Raw genomic sequence first — 22,660 nt, 5'->3', positions numbered from 1 at the left:
CTACGGAGGACATAACAGTAATAGTATACTATTAGTAAAATAAAAGGTCCAGACTAGATTGTTAGCCATGCTCAATTTAACTCCTGCGAGTTGAGAGGGTCAAATGAATCAAACATTCTGAGAAATATGTGGAAGAAATAAGAGGTCCAGACTCACACGAGGTTTACATCATTGGGCAGAAAGAAAAAGTAGTGAAAGACGGGAAGAGCTTAGACACTCTTTGGCCCCACAGAGATAGGAGAATCATGTTATTGTCCTATAGGTATGGCAGTGGGATGCACCCAGGCAATTCAAAGGTATGTCTTATCATGTACAAAGTCTGCAACCTAGGAGCAGAAAGCAAGTGCCGGGATTTTTCCAAGTGTGATGTTCTAATTGATGGACAGAAAGTGGACATGGCGGTCAGTTCTTGCACTTGTTCGTGATCATAGGTCATAATTTAGTCTAGTGACTTTGGAAAGGAAAAATTACAACCAACATATATCCTGGGGGGGGGGGGGTCTACAGGTTAAGTACTTAATATCCTGGGATACTTTTGAATGGTTTTGGATTTTCTGGGGTGCAGGACCCATGGGAAGGTTTATATACTGGACAAGGGGAATGTGATTATTGGATGGGTACACCAGTAGGTGATAGGGATCAAACTCAACCCAGTGCTGATAGATCCTAAATAGGTTAGATCGTATGGGGCTGGGTCTCAAGGCTTAAGTGTTGATCAAATGCTTACAGGAGAATACATTCAAACTCTAAAGGAAAATGCTAGTGTTGTATTTGGTGATTGCTAGTGATGTTATAAAAAAACTTTGAACATAGCATTCTTCTCAAGGAAGGAGCAATTCCTGTTAGACGTTGTATGAAGACTGTCCCGTTGACCGATTCCAGGAAGCAGATAGACATCTTAAAGGACTTATTTTTTAAAGATGTCATTGTACCTGTTGAGTCCTCTCCATGGACCTCCCCAGATGTCCTCATTAAAGGGTTTAGGTGACTTAGACTGTGTAGACCTCCATAGACTTACCAGTGCTATCTGGATTGCTCAGCATCTATTACAAAACATGCATGAAATGATATTGACTTTAGAGGGGGCAGCTCTGTCCTCAACATTGGATCTTGCCAGTGCCTATTTGAGGGAAATGCAGGTATAATATTGCTTTCTTCACTCTGGAAGGCATGTTCCAATTCAGGAGAATGTATTTTAGAATCATGAAGGAAATCACGGACTGCTAGGAGAAAGCAACAGTTTTCCAGGATGAAATCTTGACATTTTGGAATGAAGTTGAACAACTTCAGATATCGTAAAGCAAATGTTTGAGCCTGAAATGTTGCTTTAAATGTAACAGTGTAGAGTACATAGACCAAACCATTTCTATGGAGGGGATTGAACCAGAGGATTCTCATGTTAAGGTTATACTCGTGTCTTGCCCAGACCACACCAAATTGTGTTCACAGTTCTTGGAAAATTGCTCAACCAAAATTGAACCACAGAGGTTGCATTTTAAAAGAAATGTGGAATTTGGGGAAAAACAAAGGAAAGTTTTCCCTTTGCTAAAGGGTGATATTGCCCAAACACTGCCATTGAGCCATTTATGTGTGGAGAAGCATTTTATTGTAACAATAGACACTAGTGGTTTTCAATTGGGGGCTCACCTTCAAAAAGAGTGAGGGGAGTGTGGAGTGGATTGTAGCCTTTGATTACTGGGCTCTGCATGAATCAGAGAAGAATTACTCTGTAATGGAACCAGAAATACGAATCTGTAATTGGGCTGCAGAACATTTTTACATGTTTCTCTATGGAACCATTTTCCTATTTAGAACAGAGTACATGCCTCTGGTCAACATGCTAATTCCTGGTGTAGTTAGAGTCAACACTTGCAGGCAACTTCAGAGCAACCAGTTGAAGATGGCACGTTTCTCGGCAGAGAAGAATCAACATGAGGACTGCATATCCTGCGACCCTTGTTGGTTGTAGAGTCGGTTGTGGGTGAGAGAGAGAGTGAGGTTTTTATTAGTAAAAGGGTAGTGTCACAGGGATGTGGAATTCCTATCGCCCGACAAACCCTTTGGCAGCCTGTTTACAGAGAGTGGAACTCTCTGCAGTTGAGGTAATGTGTTTCCAAAAGACAATGCTGTTCGTACTTGTATTTATGGTTCATTATTTGAAAGCCTTCATTATTAGGGTGAGTGCTGTAAATAAATGTTTTAAGGTCACACTTCACTACTGACGTTGGTTCCAGTACAAAAAAACCAAACGTGGATACACATGTTTGAAAAGTTTAGGCTATGAGGCTAAGTATAATGCTCCCAGAATGCTCTCTGATTAGATGCAAATGAAGTGTCATTTAGTAAAATGTGTTGATGCATGCTAGTATTTCCCAAAAATATTTCTAATAGAAAATCATTGTAACCATTTTCAACACGATTATGGGAAGCATGAAAATAAACAAACACTGACAAAGCCAACTGATCTGACATATTTTTATAAGTCTTTTAGTTTCATCAATGCGTGTCTTGTTTTGACATGGCTTTTGTAACACTTTATTGTTGTAGGAGCTACCAGGCCCTCAACATTGTAACAAACACTGTAAAAAAAAACCCCAAAAAGTTTTTGAACTCTAAAAGCACACGTTGCCACCAGTGGCATAACAAAGGCCCCGCAGCCACCCTCCAGGGGGCCCCTTCAGCACAGCACCTGCTCTGAGTGAGTCTGGAGAGGGGGCTCTTCCATGTTCTTTGCAAAGGGGCACCCTCCAGTTTCGTTACGTCTCTGATTGCCACTGTAGTTCCTGACACTGAATAAAACTACTTTGTGTGCCAATATGCTCCTTGTGGAAGGGCAGAATGCGATCACTCACTGTAAAGCCAGCCGAAAGAGAGAGAAATAGAAGTTTAATAAAAACAAAATGTCTTTGTTAACACCTGACCTAATTAGGGACCAAGACCCACATGTAGGTAGCTTTTTGCATGTCGCAAACAGCGACTTTCGCTGTTTGCGACGTGCAAAAAGCACATTGCGATGCACAAACCCAGTTTTGCGATTCGGTAACCTGGTTACCGAATCGCAAAACGGGTTTGCGACTCGCAATTAGGAAGGGGTGTTCCCTTCCTAATTGCGAATCGCAGTGCAATGTAGGATTGTTTTGTGACCGCGGGCGCAAACCAATCGCAGTTTGCACCCATTTCAAATGGGTGCTAACACTTTCGCAAAACCATTGTGAATGTCACTGTAAACATTTTGCGGACCACTGCCTGCTCTGAAAAAATGAAATTAAAACATTTAATTTTTGTTTTTGTAATGCATCTCGTTTTCCTTTAAGGAAAACGGGCTGCATTACAAAAAAAATAAAAAATGCTTTATTGATAAGCAGTCACAGACATGGTGGTCTGCTGTCTCCAGCAGGCCACCATCCCTGTGAGGGCCGCCATTCGCAAGGGGGTCGCAAATTGCGACCCACCTCATGATTATTCATGAGGTGGGCATTTGCGAAGCCCTTGCGAATCACAGATGGTGTCAGGGACACCATCCTACATTCGGATTTGCGAGTTGGTCTGACTCGTAATTTGCGGGTTGCAAATCTGAACCTACCTACATGTGGCCCCAAATTCTTAAAGTCACAAAAGTGCACCCATGGTATATGTCGTACCCCTATAAAATATTTGTGAACTGTATTTTAGCATGGGTAAATACGATGTGTAGATTTGCTCATGTGAAAATCTATTGAGCATTTGCAAGTTCATTTTCCCTCCAGTCACTTTCTTCCCAACCCTGGAAGAAGTTCTAATTCTGCCATTGTCAGGAGTAAATGTCCAACCTTTCTTATTATGGGAAAATATTAGAGAGAAGCTGGTGAAAATCTTTAAAACATGCAGGTTAGTAGGTTTGCAGACTCAAAGGCATTCCAGCCCTGGAACCATTGCTTACTGCTTCCTCCAGCCCCAGTATGCAGATCTGCAGAAAGGTGGCAAAATAAGGAAATTGCTACAGTAGGGATTGAAACTGCAAGTATTCAAGCCCTACTATGGTAGTAGCCCTGGCATAATCTGAGAGGCTATTATCAGAGCTCTTACATAATGAGATTGCTGCCATAATTTGTCGCCACACTACATGGCACCAAAGGGACAAGTAGATCTTTTTACAGGACAAGTAGATTTGAGAAGCAACCTGTCCCCTGGACAAGTAGATATTTTAATAAATTCCACACCCCTGAGTGTTTTTACTGATGAGTTTGTGTCTGGCAGCACATATTGGGAGGAGAAGTGGTTGCACAGCACAGAGGGAGACTTATTAATTTTTGGAGGTCAAGCATTATTTGGTGCGTGGATGGCTTGAAGAGCGTAAATTGCTTATAATGTCAAATCATTTGCTAGGGTACAGGGTAGACTTTCATAGGAAGGTGGAGTGTATATGAGAAAAGACAAGGTAGTACCACCAATTTGTTTGTGGAGAAGACTAGTGGAGTAGGGGCATGATATCCATGTTGTCAGGTCCACAACCAAAAGTAGGATGTAGGAGTATTCTTGGCAGCCAGGTTTGGACAGCATGGTGAGAAGGTGTGAACTCTGTAGTCTGAGTGATAAGGTGACCTTTCGGTTGTAATTCCAATATCATGCCTGATATGCTTTCTGAGGATCCATTTGGAGAAGTAGGGATCAATGTTGTGACCTGATTAAGGGTTTGAACAGCAGAGAGAGTACGGTGCCTCACACAAAGTGGCCAGAGGTAAGGGTGGTGGAAAATGTGTCCAGTGAGGTGGCGACTGGATTCCTGGAAGATGTGTTTTGGAGGGAGAGACTGCCAGAATCCCTTGTTTTTCACAGTGGGCCCCAATGCAACGGGTCATTTTGCAGCAGATCAGTATCAGGAAAAAAAGTGACTTTTGTTAGTGGAACTCTCTATAGAGCAACAAATTACACCTGGAGGTGTATCTCGGCGCTTATCTGAGACAGAGAAGACAGACTAGTTAGAAGAGCCAGGTCTTCAGAAGTCTTTTAAATGTAGCAAAATCTGTGCAGGAACGATTGTGAAGGGGTAGTTTATTCCAGTGGAAAAGGACGCAGTGCGAAAAGGACCGGCTGCCAGATCTTGAGGTGCGGATACGGCATACATTGAGAAAGTCTTTACCATTAGGTCTAAGGTGTCTAGTAGGATAATGGAAGGTGAGTTTCCTTTGAAGATAAATTGGGCCTTTATAAGCTAGCAACTTATGCAGAAAAGTTTAAATAAAGAGCACTTCCTGACTAGCAGCTAGTGCAAGGCTTTTAGAGTTGGATCAGGAGTACCAGAAGGGAGATTGCACACAAAGTGTGCAGCTGTGCTCTGCACCACCTGTAGTTTTGAAAGTAGTGCTTCATGGGCCGCCACCAACAGGGCGTAGTCTTTGTCAATACGACTCCTGATCAAGGCTTGCACAAGGGTTTCCCTGGAGCTAGAGTGGAGCCATAGAAACACCTTTTTAAGCAGGTGTCTGGTGGCAAAACAAGTACCACAGACAGATGATACATGATCTTTCATGGAAAGGGTCTCATCCAGCAAAATGCTGAGATTTTTGACTGTCCTCCAAGGATTAAGAGCAGAACCCAGTTTGGATGGCCACCACTCTGTGGACCATAACGGCAGTGCTTTCCCAAACAGCAAAATCTCTGTTTTATCACCCTTCAGCTGCAGGCATTTGAGTGTCATCCAGGCAACTACTTTCCTCATGCAGTCAGTGAATCTAAGTTTGACTCTATCGAGATCATGCCCAAATGAGATGACTAATTCGGTGTCATTTGGTAAGTTAAGTTCTCAAAGCTTCACAGTTCAACAATCTGCACTAGGGGTGCCACATAGATGTTAAATAAAGCGGGGCTCATGGAGGATCCCTGAGGGACCCCCATATTGACACGCAGGGTACGAGACGGAGTCTAAGAAAATCATCTGAGTCCGGTTTTCCAAAAAGTCAATGAACCAGTGTAATGCTCTTCCATAGATGCCTACCTCGTAAAGCCTGCGAACCACTATTATAAATAAATATTCATATGTTCATTATTGACACTGCAGGACTGCTACCAGCAGTAATGGCTTGAGAGTAGGATAAAAAAATGCATGCTGTGGAAGTGTATTAAGATGGATGGATGGGTGGTTGGTCTGAATGTGACTTCCTCAAAGGCAGTAGCCTATTTCATTTGCACTGATTAGTAATCATAACCGAGGGCAGATTTCTCATGGAAAGGCTGGTTAACTGCTCTGATGGTAAGATACTTGTTGTGAACATGATTTCCAGCAGGGCTTTCCAGCCTCGTTAATTTCTAATCTGAATAATCTGACCACCGTCCAATTTTTAAGCATGAAGCTACAATTTACTTTGCAGCCTGTGTTACATGACTGGTCATTTCCCCACATCAATCTTTTATGTACCTTTCTGAGGGTCTTTTTTAAACCTGTAGTTAACATGTAATGTTCTTGTAATCTGAAAGGTGCATTGCTTGCTTGATAATGTAGGTTAATTAAGGATCAGATCAGGTGGCAAACATTTTGTGTATAAATATTGCTTATGGTAATATCTTTTGTAAAAGTCCAGTCATGTAAGTTCACTCAGGTCATATGCTTCTTGCCTTATGACATGGAAAACTAAACATTGCTTTATAGCTAAAATGCTTACTGATGACAGCTGTGCTTTCTCCATTTATGTTGACATTAAGTACTCCCTAGGCAGAAATCACAGCAGTGTGTGATTCAGTAATGAGACTTGTATTGACTGTAATAAGAAAATCACGTGAATCACTGCACACTCCCTCGGCTGCAGGGCATGTTTTGAATGCAGCATTGTGCTAATTAAAGGATCTGCTCAGAGGACAAGGATATGTGAATATATCCCACACGCACATATGTTCCAAACATATGTAGGCACTATGCTATACCTTAATGTTAATACACTAATGTTTGTGGTGTGATGAGGAAGGGATACTTCAAAGGTAGACAGTACTGCATGCAAATAGAAATGTATTATTCTAAACTCCTGTTTTTGTAAAAAAAAAAAATGGAGCATAGTTCAATTCCGATGTTATGGACAGAATTAAAATGTATATTGTTTGGCTGAAATTATCTGTCCCGTCATCTGAGTGCGTTTTGCTCTCCTGTTAATTACAAGAGGTCCATCAGTTTACAAACTGTGCTTGTCAGCCATTAGTTACTATTTCCAACAGTAGGCTGACAATACCAGGATTCAATTCCAGCTGAATAATAACTCTCCAAAATGAAGGGAGGTAATTAATAACCCAATACTGAGGCAGGTCGTGAATAAGGGGAACTTCTCTTCAATAGCAAAACCGTAATTGTCGTACTAGAAGGGACATGGGAACATTTTATCTTTTAACTGACCACGCATCCTGCCACTACGTTTGACTCATTGTACCTATAATCTCTGATGAAAAACTCAATAATCTCTAATTTAATTTCACTAGTCCAGTTACCAACCGCATCTACAGCAAACCTTCAGGCCATCTACAGTAAACACCCCCACAGCAGATAACACTTAATCGAATCTCAGCCCTTACCTGGTTCCTCCCCTAACTATACCAATAACTGTACCCACTGATACAAATCCCACCTCCACAGACACTGGAGGAAGCCCTTCAAGATCTCAATCCAACTCCATGCCCAGAACAACTCAGAGACCCTCAATGGCTCCCACTTCATGGGCACAATCTTCCACACAACCTGAAGTACTCAGAAAAATAAGCAAGATAACAGTGACCCCAGATGTGACACTCCACACTAAGGCAATACAACCCACATCTCCAGAAAACAATGAAAATGACATTTTAGACCTCAAGTTCTCCTTGAGTGACCTTATAAAGATCCAAAATACATCCATGTCCCTAAAACACATAAAAACATAAATCGAAACTCTCTCCCTCTGCATCACTCAAACTCATAAGCTTAATCACACCCTATACAGTCTCCACCTGGAATTCAGAACAAGCAAATGAATGCACCGGTCACAACCCCGCCACATCAAGTCGGTTTGGAAACATTACCTAAGCAGGAAAGTAAAGATTCGGACACAAAAAAAGTGCTAGTATTCCAAAATTCCCCAAAAAACGCTTATTCGCGAAGATGAAAAAGAAAACGTTTAACATCAACAACATTATTCAGGTACTGTATCTTCCTATGATGTATCGTACCCCTATAAGAAAGCGGCCGCTACACGTATCTCTAACAAACTGTGACTGCCTTGGTCCACCTCAAAGAAATTCATGAGTTGAGCCTAAATCGTAACCTTGACCTCCTATTTCTAAGTGAAACATGGTTTGGTGAAATCTCACAGCCCTCCAACAAACAAAGGCTCCCAGGTGATCTCATCCTGCAAGGCCCTGGCAGACTAGAGGAACATGGTGTTGGAGCTATTCTAATTCATAAAGGGAACATATATCAGGCTTTCTGGTGCGGTCGCACAATCGTCACTCCTCCTTGACAACGGTCTGCATAAACCTCATGCACAACCCGCTGGAGAGAATGCCACGTTCCTAGAACAATGGACGGACCTCATGCCCACTCTTCTCTCTATCCATAGTATCTCCACTGGTGATTTCAGTATGCCTCATACTCACTGGTTAGTTTGTTTGATGCCCCTCATCCAGTATTTATTTTATTCTGTTAGATATGTGGTTTGTGTGGAAGGAGATCTGTCTGAGGCCAGGGCACTCAAACTACATATCTGACAGAGCAAAAAATATCGGATGAGGGATATTAAACAAATGAACCAAACAATATGAGGTATACAATAATACTGTCCATTAAATTAAACAGAAGCCAAATCTGGCATGTGAGTTGTAGATCATGGCATTCTATCTGCAATACTAGAACCTGCTGCTCTTCTAAAAAACGATATGACCTGAAAGCAAGCCTTCCCTATACAAAAACGACAAACTCCTTGCTCCCTCTGCCCCCATCCGAGATCCTGGGACCAAAAGCTCCCCATGACTAGAGCTCCTAAAAAGCAAAAGAAAAGAACTCTCATATAAGGTTTAACTGAAGTTTCCCCAAACTATGGAACTGCCTGCCACTATCCATCAGGAAAGCACATTTGTTGTACATCTTCAAAAGAAACCTCAGGCCTTCCTAGACGCTTAGGCTGTGCTACCCGCTCACAGAACTGTATAGGTGACCAAACTGGACATGGACCCACCTCTTGGAATTAAGATGCACACCATAAACATGTTTAACAAAACACATCACACCATAAACATGTTAAAAAAACCCCACATCTTTTGGAGTGGTACTGTTATGGCACCTTTGTTACTCTCATCTTGCTCAGACTGCAGGGTTTGCCCTCTTCCACTCCTACTTCGTTACTTTGTTCTCTTGCAACATTAAGCTTGAAAAGGATGTCAAGCTTGTTTAAGTGATTGGCATATTTGTTGTTTATAAATCACGATCCTACAGGATGATACTTTGTTTCTGTGTCTTTTAACACTGCCCTACCAATGTCTGAAAGAGGAAAGCATATGGGTCTTTGTTGTTTAAGTGAATTGTAATTCCCAACCTTATATAAGATGCTACGATGCTGACTCCTATATGCTCCTCTTATGAACCCAGACATGACGTATGGGACAAAGTTCCCTCTGCCACACATTATAAGGATACTGCAAGTTACAGAGGAGCTCTAGGACCATATAGAACCTTTATAATGGGATGGAACTCCAGGGTGACTTGCAGGATTCCTATCATGGCCATGCCATCACCTTCCCCACAAACCACTTAAATCCTTGGGGTGTAGCTCTGTCATATGAAAGAGAGAGCATGTTAGCAAACACGAGGAATAACAATGGAACCTCTATTGCAAAATGAAACACATCAACAAAGGTGTTAGATTTCTTTTGCAAAACGATTAGTTTAAAAAAGGTGCAGTAGAACCATTTAGAAATATTCTAACCTTTCTATAATTACTAAGGGAGTGGCAAAAATAAACATGCTGCCATAAATATCTAATTTCTGCTTGTTACTGTACAGAGAAGCAGAGCAGAAGACAGAACACCAACGTTTTGAACAGCTACTTTGAATATGCTCCTTGATCTGACCTGCCTTTCTCCTCGGCTGCCCGCAGGCATTGTGACGTCAGACCTAACTACTAAAATATTACGTTTGAGTTCTTACATCATTCCTTTATAATGGGCGACTGGGCGCGTCACAAGTCTCTGGTTATAAAAAAAATATATAGGCTGTTTTTATACAAGGATTGCAGAATTCCATGTGTTATAAGAATTTTAAGCTCGTCTTGATGTAAATACTTGGCTTATTTGTGGTCTTTAAATGACTGTCCTGTGAGATGAAGCAATGCACTTAGATGCCTATTTCAAATCTTTGTTTTCCTTATTACATATGAAAAGTATTTGTAATCCCCAGCCTCACGTACCGAGCTCGAGCACCCAGGAAGCCTTGTCCGTGCTATACAAAAACTCTGTAAATAAATACCTTTGACCAACAGGTGCACATTATTTTTAAAAGTACAACCTTACCTAAGACATCTTGTCTGGTCCTCCCATTGTCACTGTCCTGTCGAGGAACTCATTCAAAGTGTGGTGGTACCTCAGTTAGATCCGTCACATCATCTTCATGGGCACTACCTTCATACCCCTCTAACCACTATAAAAATGGAAACTGCAAAAAGTCCAGCATTAATCTCCCATACTCTGTTTAAACCTTTTACATTGAATTACACCCCCACCCCTCCCCCCCATGAAAGCTGCCCATTTGATCCCAAAGTTAGGGAGTACAGTTCAAATCCACAAGCGTAGAGAGGTAACAGTCAGGCGTACCTACGAAATCTGTCAACTTGTTGCCAACCTTCCTCAGTGTCCGTGTTCGAGAGGATAATCTGCTGGAGACATCCACATGAGGAAAAAGCATTTAGGTTGCAATGCGCATGTCCAACAAAGGTATAGACGCCATATCCAACACATTGACTGGTGTGGGTGCTCACCAATTGAAAAAGGATGGACCAGGTCAATGCAGTTCGTGATTAACAGATTTGGTGCTGTAATTTGACTGTTAATTGACAAGTCAATACTCGAGCATCCAAAGGCATACATTTTCCAACAGTAACTCTGTTGAAATGTCACTGATCTGTGCTTAGGAGTCTACAATTTGTCTGGACAATGTTAGATTAGATTTTGCTATATTGGGGTACACCAAAAGCCTCTGAAAACACAAACCATTTTGCGAATTAATACTTAAAGAGCCAGTAACTACTATAGTGAGAGCCCAGACCAGTAACCGGTGGAGAACTCCCACTGGGAATACATCGGAGCCAGATGCAGTCCCCATCTGTTACTACTGGGGGTGGGCAGTGCCTGATTGTAGATCACTTAGTTGTTACTGATCAGGTGCTTTGTGGGCGTGCCCTAATTACATGTAAATTTGTGTTTTTTTTCCCTAAATGTGCTAATTGTATATTTTAGGAAGTGGCAGGTATCTTTCGCAGGCACATGGCGACATGTTTAGAACCCCTACCCAGCCCCCCTTTTTTAAGAGGGGTGGTTGTGGAATTGACAATTACATTTGAAAATTATAATTGCATCCCTGATGGTGCATTGACCATGATCTATTGTACGGTTTTAAATTCTGATGGCCTGATCCACAAAGGTAATCAAGTGGACGTTTACTACTATTTGGTATTCACAATAGCATTTACAAATAATATCTTCACGACTGTGGGATCTCCGCACATAAAAAGATAGGACATGCCTATCTTTTCATGTGAGGAGGACTCCCCAACTGCCGGTAAAGTTTCTGACATAAGCAGAGATTTTAGGCCTATGCATAACTCTTTCCTGCTCTTGTCATCTGCTGGTGCACCAAATAATAATACAGGTACAGAGGTGTCTTATTCAAATCAGCTGGAGTTCCCACGTGCACTCCTCTGGTCACTTAATAGAGTATCAGAACTTTTCTCCTTTCGCCTACCAGTAACTTCACCTTACCCCACATCTGCTCAAGTTGAAAATACATTTTATGATCAACTGCAAGAACCACTAGTGATGCCCTTTCTTAAGCACACCCCTGGACTGATGAAAGTGCAGAGTGGCTTCATCTCTTTGCACTCTACATTATGCAAATGCTAATACCATACAACATAATGTAAGAGTAGAGTATCTGCCCTGGAACTTCAGTAGAGTAATGAAACATGTGGATCCTTAGTGATTAGCTGGTTAGGCAGCCAGGCTTCTTGCTGCTACTATTGCATATTTTAAAAAGAAAGTTACATGTCTTAATCGTTCCTTGTTTGTTGGGGGACCTAGCCTTATGGTGCTTTATTGCTTTAGTCAGCTGTTAGTTCTGTTTGGTATTTCTCACTTTAGCTCTATCATTGGTGTAAGCGGACCGGGCAGGAGTGATATACCAGGACCCCACATGAGACGATTCTGAACTCTGATTTGATTTTGGTTTTCATGCTACCCATTTTATCTGTTCTTGAATTGCTTTACTGCAGTGAAACCTTGCCCCTTGCTAACCCAATGTGCTGGGTCTTCTCATGTGGATGCCCGCACAGCCGCACATTTGATGCACTGCTGGTGTGGCAGCGGTGCACTGAAAGTAATCCGGTTTGTGCCCGTCTGCACACAAGTTGGACGATGTGCAGGAGCTCCTGCCTGAACTTTTGACTGTGTGTACTTGACTTCCTCCTCTCGGTGCATCAGTTGTAATAGGAATGATCTCCTTCTACTTGACCCTTGATGCACACAACAGTTTTACAACCCATTGAGTTACTACTCAGTTTGCAAAATCTGGCACCACTAACGTAAAGCCTGCGAGGATGCTGCCAGTGCGTCCCAACACTTCTGTGCCGCAGGTGTCCCCCAAAATCATAACTTGATTATGGATTGCCAGCTCAATATTTTTGCTACAACAAAAACCTAGATTAAAGAAATGGCTACTAGGGTGCCAGTCGGTTTTGAGGTATGCCAGTGCGGTTGCTTTGGACTGGGCAGAGGTCTTGCTTTAATTGTACGTGTACATTTCTGTCATCCAGCGCCCAATTTATGAATCAGCTGAATTGCTGATGATCTCTGTTAATGTTTCAACCCAATGAACCAATCATTGCTCATTGTATTTCGGCTCCCTGGAAATACTTTTAAATACAGAAAAAGTCTAGCTAGCAGTATTGCGCCTTCAATCTCCACTATTTTCTGGGGATTTTTAAATTGACCAAGGGCCCTCAGGACATTGAGGTAATAGACATGGTCGATTCCCTTTAACATACTCAACTTTATTCAGAAAGTGATAGTTCTACTTATGGAGGTAATCAAAAGCTTGACCATTTATTTTCTTTACCTTCTGTTCTTATTTCCAGCTCAGAAGTCTTCTGTCTCCCTCCGATTGATGATGCAACCTTTCACTTTCTGATAAATCTTCTACCATTAAACCTGAAGCTATTTGCAACTTGCCTCACATGCCCTGCTCTAGTCTTTAACAATTCTTATGGCCATCACACCTACAGAGTCCCCTCCTCTGCTGTCATCTTGTCATGCAAGAGGCTTTCAGAACCTCCATTCTTGAATTCTTGAGGAATCCAACCATAAACTCATGGCTCGAGCAGTTCAAGATCTTCAGCATTTTGTTTCACAAGTGAACCTGCCACTTTCAAAACATCAGGTTAACAACAAAAACACCGGTGGTGCTGTGACAATGGGCCTGATGTACAAAATAATGTTGCAGTTGTAAACTTTGCAGTTCTCAATGCCACAGGGATTTCAACCACTAAAGTGTGTTTTGAAACCTGCAAACCCATTTCATGAAAAAGGGTTTGGTGCTTGATTGTCAATTACAGTTAGGAGGGGGCTTCCCCCTCCTAGATGAGTCATGATATATCAATAGTTGGAAGAAAGGTCGCAAATCATTGATCAGATACCAACTTCTCAAAGGGCATGGTAAATGAGTCACTCGGAGGAATCTGTCCCCACCCCCAATATGTTCTCAAACAAGTAATATCTGTTTTAGAAAGCAGCACATTTCTCTTTACAGGGAGTGCAGAATTATTAGGCAAGTTGTATTTTTGAGGATTAATCTTATTATTGAACAACAACCATGTTCTCAATGAACCCAAAAAACTCATTAATATCAAAGCTGAATATTTTTGGAAGTAGTTTTTAGTTTGTTTTTAGTTTTAGCTATGTTAGGGGGATATCTGTGTGTGCAGGTGACTATTACTGTGCATAATTATTAGGCAACTTAACAAAAAAAAATATATACCCATTTCAATTATTTATTATTACCAGTGAAACCAATATAACATCTCAACATTCACAAATATACATTTCTGACATTCAAAAACAAAACAAAAACAAATCAGTGACCAATATAGCCACCTTTCTTTGCAAGGACACTCAAAAGCCTGCCATCCATGGATTCTGTCAGTGTTTTGATCTGTTCACCATCAACATTGCGTGCAGCAGCAACCACAGCCTCCCAGACACTGTTCAGAGAGGTGTACTGTTTTCCCTCCTTGTAAATCTCACATTTGATGATGGACCACAGGTTCTCAATGGGGGGTTCAGATCAGGTGAACAAGGAGGCCATGTCATTAGATTTCCTTCTTTTATACCCTTTCTTGCCAGCCACGCTGTGGAATACTTGGACGCGTGTGATGGAGCATTGTCCTGCATGAAAATCATGTTTTTCTTGAAGGATGCAGACTTCTTCCTGTACCACTGCTTGAAGAAGGTGTCTTCCAGGAACTGGCAGTAAGACTGGGAGTTGAGCTTGACTCCATCCTCAACACGAAAAGGCCCCACAAGCTCATCTTTGATGATACCAGCCCAAACCAGTACTCCACCTCCACCTTGCTGGCGTCTGAGTCGGACTGGAGCTCTCTGCCCTTTACCAATCCAGCCACGGGCCCATCCATCTGGCCCATCAAGACTCACTCTCATTTCATCAGTCCATAAAACCTTAGAAAAATCAGTCTTGAGATATTTCTTGGCCCAGTCTTGACGTTTCAGCTTGTGTGTCTTGTTCAGAGGTGGTCGTCTTTCAGCCTTTCTTACCTTGGCCATGTCTCTGAGTATTGCACACCTTGTGCTTTTGGGCACTCCAGTGATGTTGCAGCTCTGAAATATGGCCAAACTGGTGGCAAGTGGCATTGTGGCAGCTGCACGCTTGACTTTTCTCAGTTCATGGGCAGTTATTTTGCGCCTTGGTTTTTCCACACGCTTCTTGCGACCCTGTTGACTATTTTGAATGAAACGCTTGATTGTTCGATGATCACGCTTCAGAAGCTTTGCAATTTTAAGAGTGCTGCATCCCTCTGCAAGATATCTCACTATTTTTGACTTTTCTGAGCCTGTCAAGTCCTTCTTTTGACCCATTTTGCCAAAGGAAAGGAAGTTGCCTAATAATTATGCACACCTGATATAGGGTGTTGATGTCATTAGACCACTCCCCTTCTCATTACAGAGATGCACATCACCTAATATGCTTAATTGGTAGTAGGCTTTCGAGCCTATACAGCTTGGAGTAAGACAACATGCATAAAGAGGATGATGTGGTCAAAATACTCATTTGCCTAATAATTCTGCACTCCCTGTAATGGACACAGCCTGCTTAAAAATAGGTTCTTGTTTGAGAAAGCAAATGCAAGGATCAAGGAGTGCTGTCTCTTGCAGGCCACTATCCCTGCAGTCAAAGCCATTCACAGGGTGCACGAATTGCATTCTGCCTAAATAAAATTCATTGGCTAGTATGATTTGTGAACATCTGCGAATAACTTGTTTATGTATTAAAAAAAAAAAAAAGTGATTTTTTTGTAATTACTTCAGGCAGCTGTAGAGAGTTTGAAAGATAACTCAGTAGTCCCAAAACCAAAGTTCTCTTTCTTGATTCTTTTGAGCCTTTCATCCCAAAGAAAGCTGTCAATAGTCGGTTGTATATTAAGTTCAGCTTTGGAACCATGTCTCTTTTACATTGTGATGTGGGGTAGCCTTGGTAATTGGCCATAGTGCCTACCATTACCTGAATTTATCTAACCTTAAACAGCAGGCAATTATTCTATTACTTCTACAAATTTGAGTGAAATTGGAGCAAAAAATAATCCCTGGTGTCTAGTGGTTTCTGTTGGGTCAATATCATTAGGTATCACTTCTAAAACCTTGGGAAGAGCAGTTCAGACCTCTCGCCCCATCTTGAGGGAACCTCAGCTTTTCACTTTGCCCAGGCAGCTATGACTTTAACTCTACTCTTTGAAATGAAGTTTTCTTTGCTATGTCCCTAGATGCCATCCGGGTGGCCATTCATGGCAGAATTGTCACAACACTGATCTTTTTTGTGCCTTTGACACTATCGGCCACCACATGCTAACCTCCATGAATTCATGGCATGTGGGTCAGAGACATAGGCACTTCTCAGAACGAATCCCTTTTACAAGATGTACCAAGTCGATTGCCCTTCCGTGCTATTATAATGCCCTTAGTTGTAGCATGTCTCAGGATCACCTCTCCGCCCAATCCCTTTAATTCTTATGTGGTACCTTTAAGAGCACTCATTTGGTCTTTTTATATTTGTTTTTAAGAGTTTGTTAATGATTAAGTAAACATTTGTCTAGCTCAATCATCAAATTATTATATTTCCAGATGTCAAGCTTGTTAGATAAATGTAGGTCCATCTGTGCCATAAAAAGCCTCTAGATTAATTATAACAAGATGCAGCTAACATCCTTAGGGAGTTCCTCTATGGTCTGGTATCATACCTTATGGTCTAACTCTTTTGGAGAGCCAGCAACTTCTGTGACTAAAGTCAGGAATGCATCCTTCACCCTGAAACCTGAGCACATAGGAGTCATAGTTTAGGAAATGTGCCACTGCATCCTCTGGTCTTTTCAATAGTCAAGCAAGGACAGGTTTCATCTAAATACTCAATCTTCCTTTTCCTTGGTTTTCTCCAATCAGGCGAAAGCCATTCTGGCCCTATATTGCCATTGTTTTATACTGCTGACCTTTATCTTGATTTGCCTTCTCTCCTGCAGCTGTATCCTTCTGGAAGACCTCATGCGTCCTGAAGAACTCCTTCCATTCTATTACAAAAACTAATAACCACTCCCTGTTTTAAACTTTATCTAGAACTTTAATTCTCCTTTTCCTCCTCATTCCAACTATACTTATTTATTTAACTTTTCAAAATCTACCTTCTCTTCGCTCCCTTTCTCTCCCCCTCAGCATCTACCTCGCTCCCTTCTTCATGTAAAGATAGCCATGCAGAAGTGTCTTTGTGCATGCATTAACAATGAGGAGTCAGGACAGGCATGGAGATGTAAATATTATATCATTCATTACAATGTCTGCAGTTCATTTGAGGTGGAACAATACAGCTAACTGGCTTAGGTGAGAACCAAGATATGATTGACAGATTATCAAGCCAATGGCTAAAAGAGACTTGTTAAAAAAAAAAATCCAGTGGATGAAAGGGGTGGACCCAAACTAGTGAAAATTTGGAATAGGTCTGTCTCGACTGCTGCACTGTCAAGCATAGACCCAAAAATGCCACACATTAAACTGTAGTTCAGAGGCCTCATTTTGTGTATGTCGTACGGGTCAGGGAAAGGAAAGTCTCATAATGAATTTAGTTCACTTTCTTTATCAATCATCTTTGTACAGTGACCTTGGAAAAAATGACAGAATCACTAGAATTCTTTTTTTTCAATTCCTAAGGATTGAAATTTATATTTTAATAAGGAAAGATGAAAAGTATTTGTATGTACCAAGCCATGGGAATAGGCTGCTAATATTTTAGCATTTATCCATCTTTTAGCTATCTATACATCTTCTTTTAGCTATCTATACATCTTCTTTTAGCTATCTATTCATTTTAGAGCTCCTGGTTGTTTCTGTCTTCCAAAGGGGGATCAGCAAGGGCTTTGTGTGTTGGGCTCATTTGTGACTTTTGCTTGCTGTATGAGCTGTACAGAGTAATCACACCGGCTTTAATTATATTTAATTTGTATTCTCATTTGCATTATTGATATCTCAAATCAGATTATACCAGAATGAACCATCCTTGTGGATAGCACTACATATTAAATTCGAATCATCTTTAACATTTTTATAGAATATTAAAAGAGTCAAAGTGAAATAATGTGCTTTTGACAGGATTGTGGTTGCAGTTACCAGTGACATCCACTGAAGTGGTTGTAAACTGCGATACAAATTTCATTGGTTGGACAGTGTGCAGCTTCCGGGGGCAGTGCTGTAGGCTGGCGTTTGCGGTGGACGCTTGGGTGGTGTTCAGTCTCTTGGATAGCCATACCACCCAGTAATATTTTGGCTTGTGTAGCGTGGCCCAGCTCTTCCACTACTTTTCAAAGTGTTCTGTCCATGGACATCTTTCAAAATGTTGTTCTTGGTGTCATATTTACTGTTCTGATTTTCACGTTTCTTTCTAGGTGGCGATAAAGCAAATGAACCTCCAGCAGCAGCCCAAAAAGGAATTAATTATTAACGAAATATTGGTCATGAGGGAAAATAAAAACAGCAACATTGTAAATTATTTAGACAGGTAAGTCATGTGAAAATTCTTAATTGTTGATTTGTGGCTCGGTAGCTTCTGTGGAGAATCCACTTTTATTATCCCAAAGTGCCCGTAAAGTTGTGTTTTGGGGAGAGATCATTGGTATCTCGTTCATGGTTCAAAAGTGAAAATGCTTAACTTGTGCAAAATATGGAGATGAATCTGCAAAACACATATGGGTTGTGAAGGTGTGTGCTGGCAAGGGTATACAAACCTGGTTATTTGCTTTTAGACATTTTTTTTTAGATTGATGGGGGACAGCAGCTTCCCCAACAGTAAAAAAAAAATAAAAAAAACCAAAAAAAAAAAAAAACATGACAAAACAACCACTGAAAAGACAAAACGAGCACTGAAAAAGGCAAGAGGCTGGCAGCCAACAATATACCTGATTGGTTTGCCAATGCTTGCTTTAAAATGGTTTGCTGAAGCACGCCATGCTAATTAATTAACTCTGAGCAGACCCAGTTGCACTGGTGTGTTTCTTACTTAGATCAATTGGAAACATGTTGCACATATTTCAGAGACACGACAGCTAGTTAAGGACTGTATTTAAAAATAAAAATCGGTATCACTGAAAAAGGTTCAAATTTGGGATATAGAAAACATGTGCTTAGTTTATTGGTATTTTAGTTTACAGTCCGTGACAATAGCAGAGAAATTCGTAAAGGGAAAAGATAATCACGCGTTTCACCTTGTTATTTTGAACTCAGCGAATCAACAAAGGTGTTTGAGTCATTATGACGAGGAATGTTGGGCTGCATAGCAAATACGTAGATAAGTGTATTGCGAAAACACATTGTCTGGTGGCCTAGATTGTCAATATCAGAGGTATCTAATAAAACACAATTCTGTAGTACTGTTTTTATGTACCCTACATAAATATGTTTACGGTAACTCCTTCTGTAGGTGTGCAATGCTTAGAATATCAGTTCTGTCAATTGTCCTGATGTGGCCTTGATTTATACAAACAAAGGAGGACAAAAATAGCTACAATTGTGATTTTATTGCTGCAAATGTCGATATAGTATAGCCAAGGCCAAGTAAAGCATCAGTTATTTGTAGGACGTTCAGGTACATGAAAAGTATGCAGGAAAAACATTGATTGACTCAAGAGGGGAGTTTACTACTTAATTGGCTTAAACCTTCCTGTAACTAGAGCATGCAATAACGCTAATGCCACCTCATTACAGCATGTAATAAAGGGAATATAGGACTGCCTAACTGGTGGACTGAATTCCGAATATAAATCATCACTTTATTAGATGAATAATATTAAGACAGTATTCAGAAGAAAGGGTCGGTAATGAGGGAGATCTAGTGTAAAAGCTGCTTGAATCCATATTAAACAATGTAACACCAGCACTGTTTCTCCTCAGACTAATGGTGAGTGAGTAAATATATTTGTATAGTATGGTAATACGGAACTAAGGCCCATATATATACTTTTTTAGCGCCGCATGTGCGTCATTTTTTGATGCAAAATTGGCGCAAACTTACAAAATACAATTGTAAGGTTGCGCCGATTTTGCGTCAAACAATGACACACATGCGGCGCTAAAAAAGTATAAATATGGGCCTAAATATCTTCAGGTAAGCAACTGTGATATTTACCAGGCTGCAAAAAAATACAGTTAACTCTTCCATTCGTGGCTCTAAGATCCGGCATAGGACATCTAAACATGATCCTCCTAGAAAATAAGCCTCTGTGTTTGTTAGGCTTGAAAAGCAGGGGAAAGCAACAAAGTGCAGCTGCTAAACTTACATTTTTGTGTTTTTTTATATTTTCTTTCAGTTACCTGGTTGGGGATGAGCTTTGGGTAGTTATGGAGTACTTGGCCGGAGGATCCTTGACAGACGTTGTTACAGAAACCTGTATGGATGAAGGACAGATAGCAGCTGTGTGCAGAGAGGTAAGCTGTGAAATCCATTTTAAGACAAAAGTGGGTTACAAGTGAAACTGCTGTCTTCAAATACATTTTACCTTATGCGTGGTGATAAACAGTTATTAATCTGACTTGTGATGTTACCCTTTGGCAGTAAATCGAACCCAGAAAAAGATGATGGGAGGATTTTTGCAATAAGTCTAACCACTGACAAACGCTCAGCTAGCTTCCGACCAGGCATATGCAAATCAGTCTTTACCATGCTCCATTAGGAACAGTACAGTGCTATTATTTTCTTTATACATCTCTGCCTTGTTCCTTGCAGAATGCAGATGGCTTTGCTCCCAAAATTGGAGTCATTCTCTCTCCTGCCTTTTATATGCTGATGATATAGTAGTGATTGACCTCACCCTGAAAGGTTTAAATTGGCGTCTCGCTGCATTAATTCACTACTGTTTACAACACCATTTGCAGATTAATATATCAAAGTCACAAGTAGTATGTTTCCTAGGGAAAAAATTGGGCAAGAAAATAAATTTTTTTGTGGTCCCTGCAACAAAAATTAGAGCGGGTAAAATCTTATTGCTTCTCGGGGAAAATTATATCCTCTTCACTCAGTGACCAAGATCACCTGCGTAATAACACTACTAAGGCTCTATCTCAAACAGAAGGTTTAGTGGCTTTTTTAACGCAGTTGGGCGGCTGCATTTCCTCCATTTATTAACTGCTTATCAAATAAAGATCCTGGCCACCCTCTGATACGCTTTGGAGTGTACAGAGATTTCGAAATGGAATTTTCTCGACAGGATGGAAGTTGCAGATTCTAAGACGCCTAGCCTTTTGTAACAACTCAGCCTCAGTGGCTGCTCTCAGACTTGAATTTGGTATTAAGAACACTTTCGTACTGGGTTTAGCGGCGGTGGTCCAGAGGGCTAATAGCCTTAATCATAGTAGGGAACTTTCTCTAAGGAACTTAGCTTATATAGAAATCTTTGGTAGATTAAAAGAAAAATCAAAGTTTTTTTAGAAATTACAATCTGGCTAGCAATTGCTGGAGCTTGATCCGGAACTGATTCCATCGTTATCGCCTCCTGTTCTTAAAAAAAAATCCTGAAAGAAGCAACTTGGTCCAAAAGCTTCTCTTTAGAATTAGGATTTTGTCATCTAAAGAGGAGATTGGCCACACTGACTAAAACAGCAGCCTTTAAACAGTCTCAGCCGTACTTGTCCTGGAATCTCCCACATGGAGTGAGGAGTCTGTTCATCGTGTTGAGATTAGATAAATTGCCACTTAGAGAATTAACCTCTAACTGGGATGGATCCGATAATTGTGATCTTTGCCAATTGGGTTTATAGAACTTTAAGCATGTATTATTTGTCTGTCCAGCTCTAGCCACACTTAGGAAAAAATTGTTGAAACCTCTCTTCCTTTATTTTAATATTTGCTCTACTGGAGAGGAAGCTGTATATGTTGCTCCAAATTAATTATTTTATTTTAGGATTTTTACATTTTGCCAGTCCTTTTTAAACCTTTTTTGAGTCTTTGTGTACTGGTGGTTAACTCAAGGTGATTGTAAGTGATCATTTATGCACCAAGGGAATGGAGTTTTTCTTCTCTTGTGTGGCAGAGCATGATAATGTCCTATGATGCATTCCTGATGTGCGGCGGGCTAGCTGTTTTGGATCCAAATGGTTACCTTCCACCCTGGAATGGAAGTGTACGCTGCACAATTGTCCCTATTGGAGAAAATATTAACGCCCACTAGGGTTTTCTACAACTGTGCTTTCTTTTAGGGGGCTGATTTGCACTGTTTGATATACTTCATGGTTCTACTTGTAAAGAGATAATAGGGTTGAGTCTTAGCGTTTTGCATACTGAAGCTAATTCCTTTTCTAACCCTGTGGTATTGGTATATAGTTTAAATTGCTCACTGTGATAAATTCTGATATTTATTGTTTGAGGGATATTACTGTGATTGTATAATTTATATTATTTAATTTTATTTAGGAAATTGTATCGCTAATGTTTTATGTTACTTTTGTATCAGTTATTCATGTGGACCTCTTAGGAGTTCCAATTCATGAAATCAGTAAACTCCCAAACTAGGAACAGTGCAGCTCGAACTCCCATGTCCTCTCTGAACCGAAACACAAGCAACCCCATAACTTGTGCTCTTCAGTAGGGTGTAGCTTGGTTCCAGTGGCATACTGAGCAAGGGACCTTTGTCTGGGCATACATTAA

At 40.8% G+C, this 22,660-nt stretch overlaps 1 protein-coding gene across 2 annotated transcripts in view; it reads left to right on the top strand.

Moving 5' to 3' along the window:
- PAK3 (p21 (RAC1) activated kinase 3) overlaps positions 1 to 22,660 on the top strand; it is a 314,354-nt gene that overhangs the window by 270,453 nt on the left and 21,241 nt on the right. For both annotated transcript variants that reach the window (XM_069211402.1, XM_069211392.1), the window contains 2 exons: positions 18,411 to 18,523; positions 20,328 to 20,445. In XM_069211402.1, coding sequence (XP_069067503.1) covers positions 18,411 to 18,523; positions 20,328 to 20,445 — 231 coding nt within the window. The remainder of the gene's footprint in view (positions 1 to 18,410; positions 18,524 to 20,327; positions 20,446 to 22,660) is intronic.

The sequence above is a fragment of the Pleurodeles waltl genome, chromosome 2_1 (assembly GCF_031143425.1).
Source record: "Pleurodeles waltl isolate 20211129_DDA chromosome 2_1, aPleWal1.hap1.20221129, whole genome shotgun sequence".
Lineage (NCBI taxonomy): Eukaryota > Metazoa > Chordata > Amphibia > Caudata > Salamandridae > Pleurodeles > Pleurodeles waltl.
Note: the sequence above shows the minus strand (reverse complement) of the source record. Positions and strands in the feature narration are given on the sequence as shown.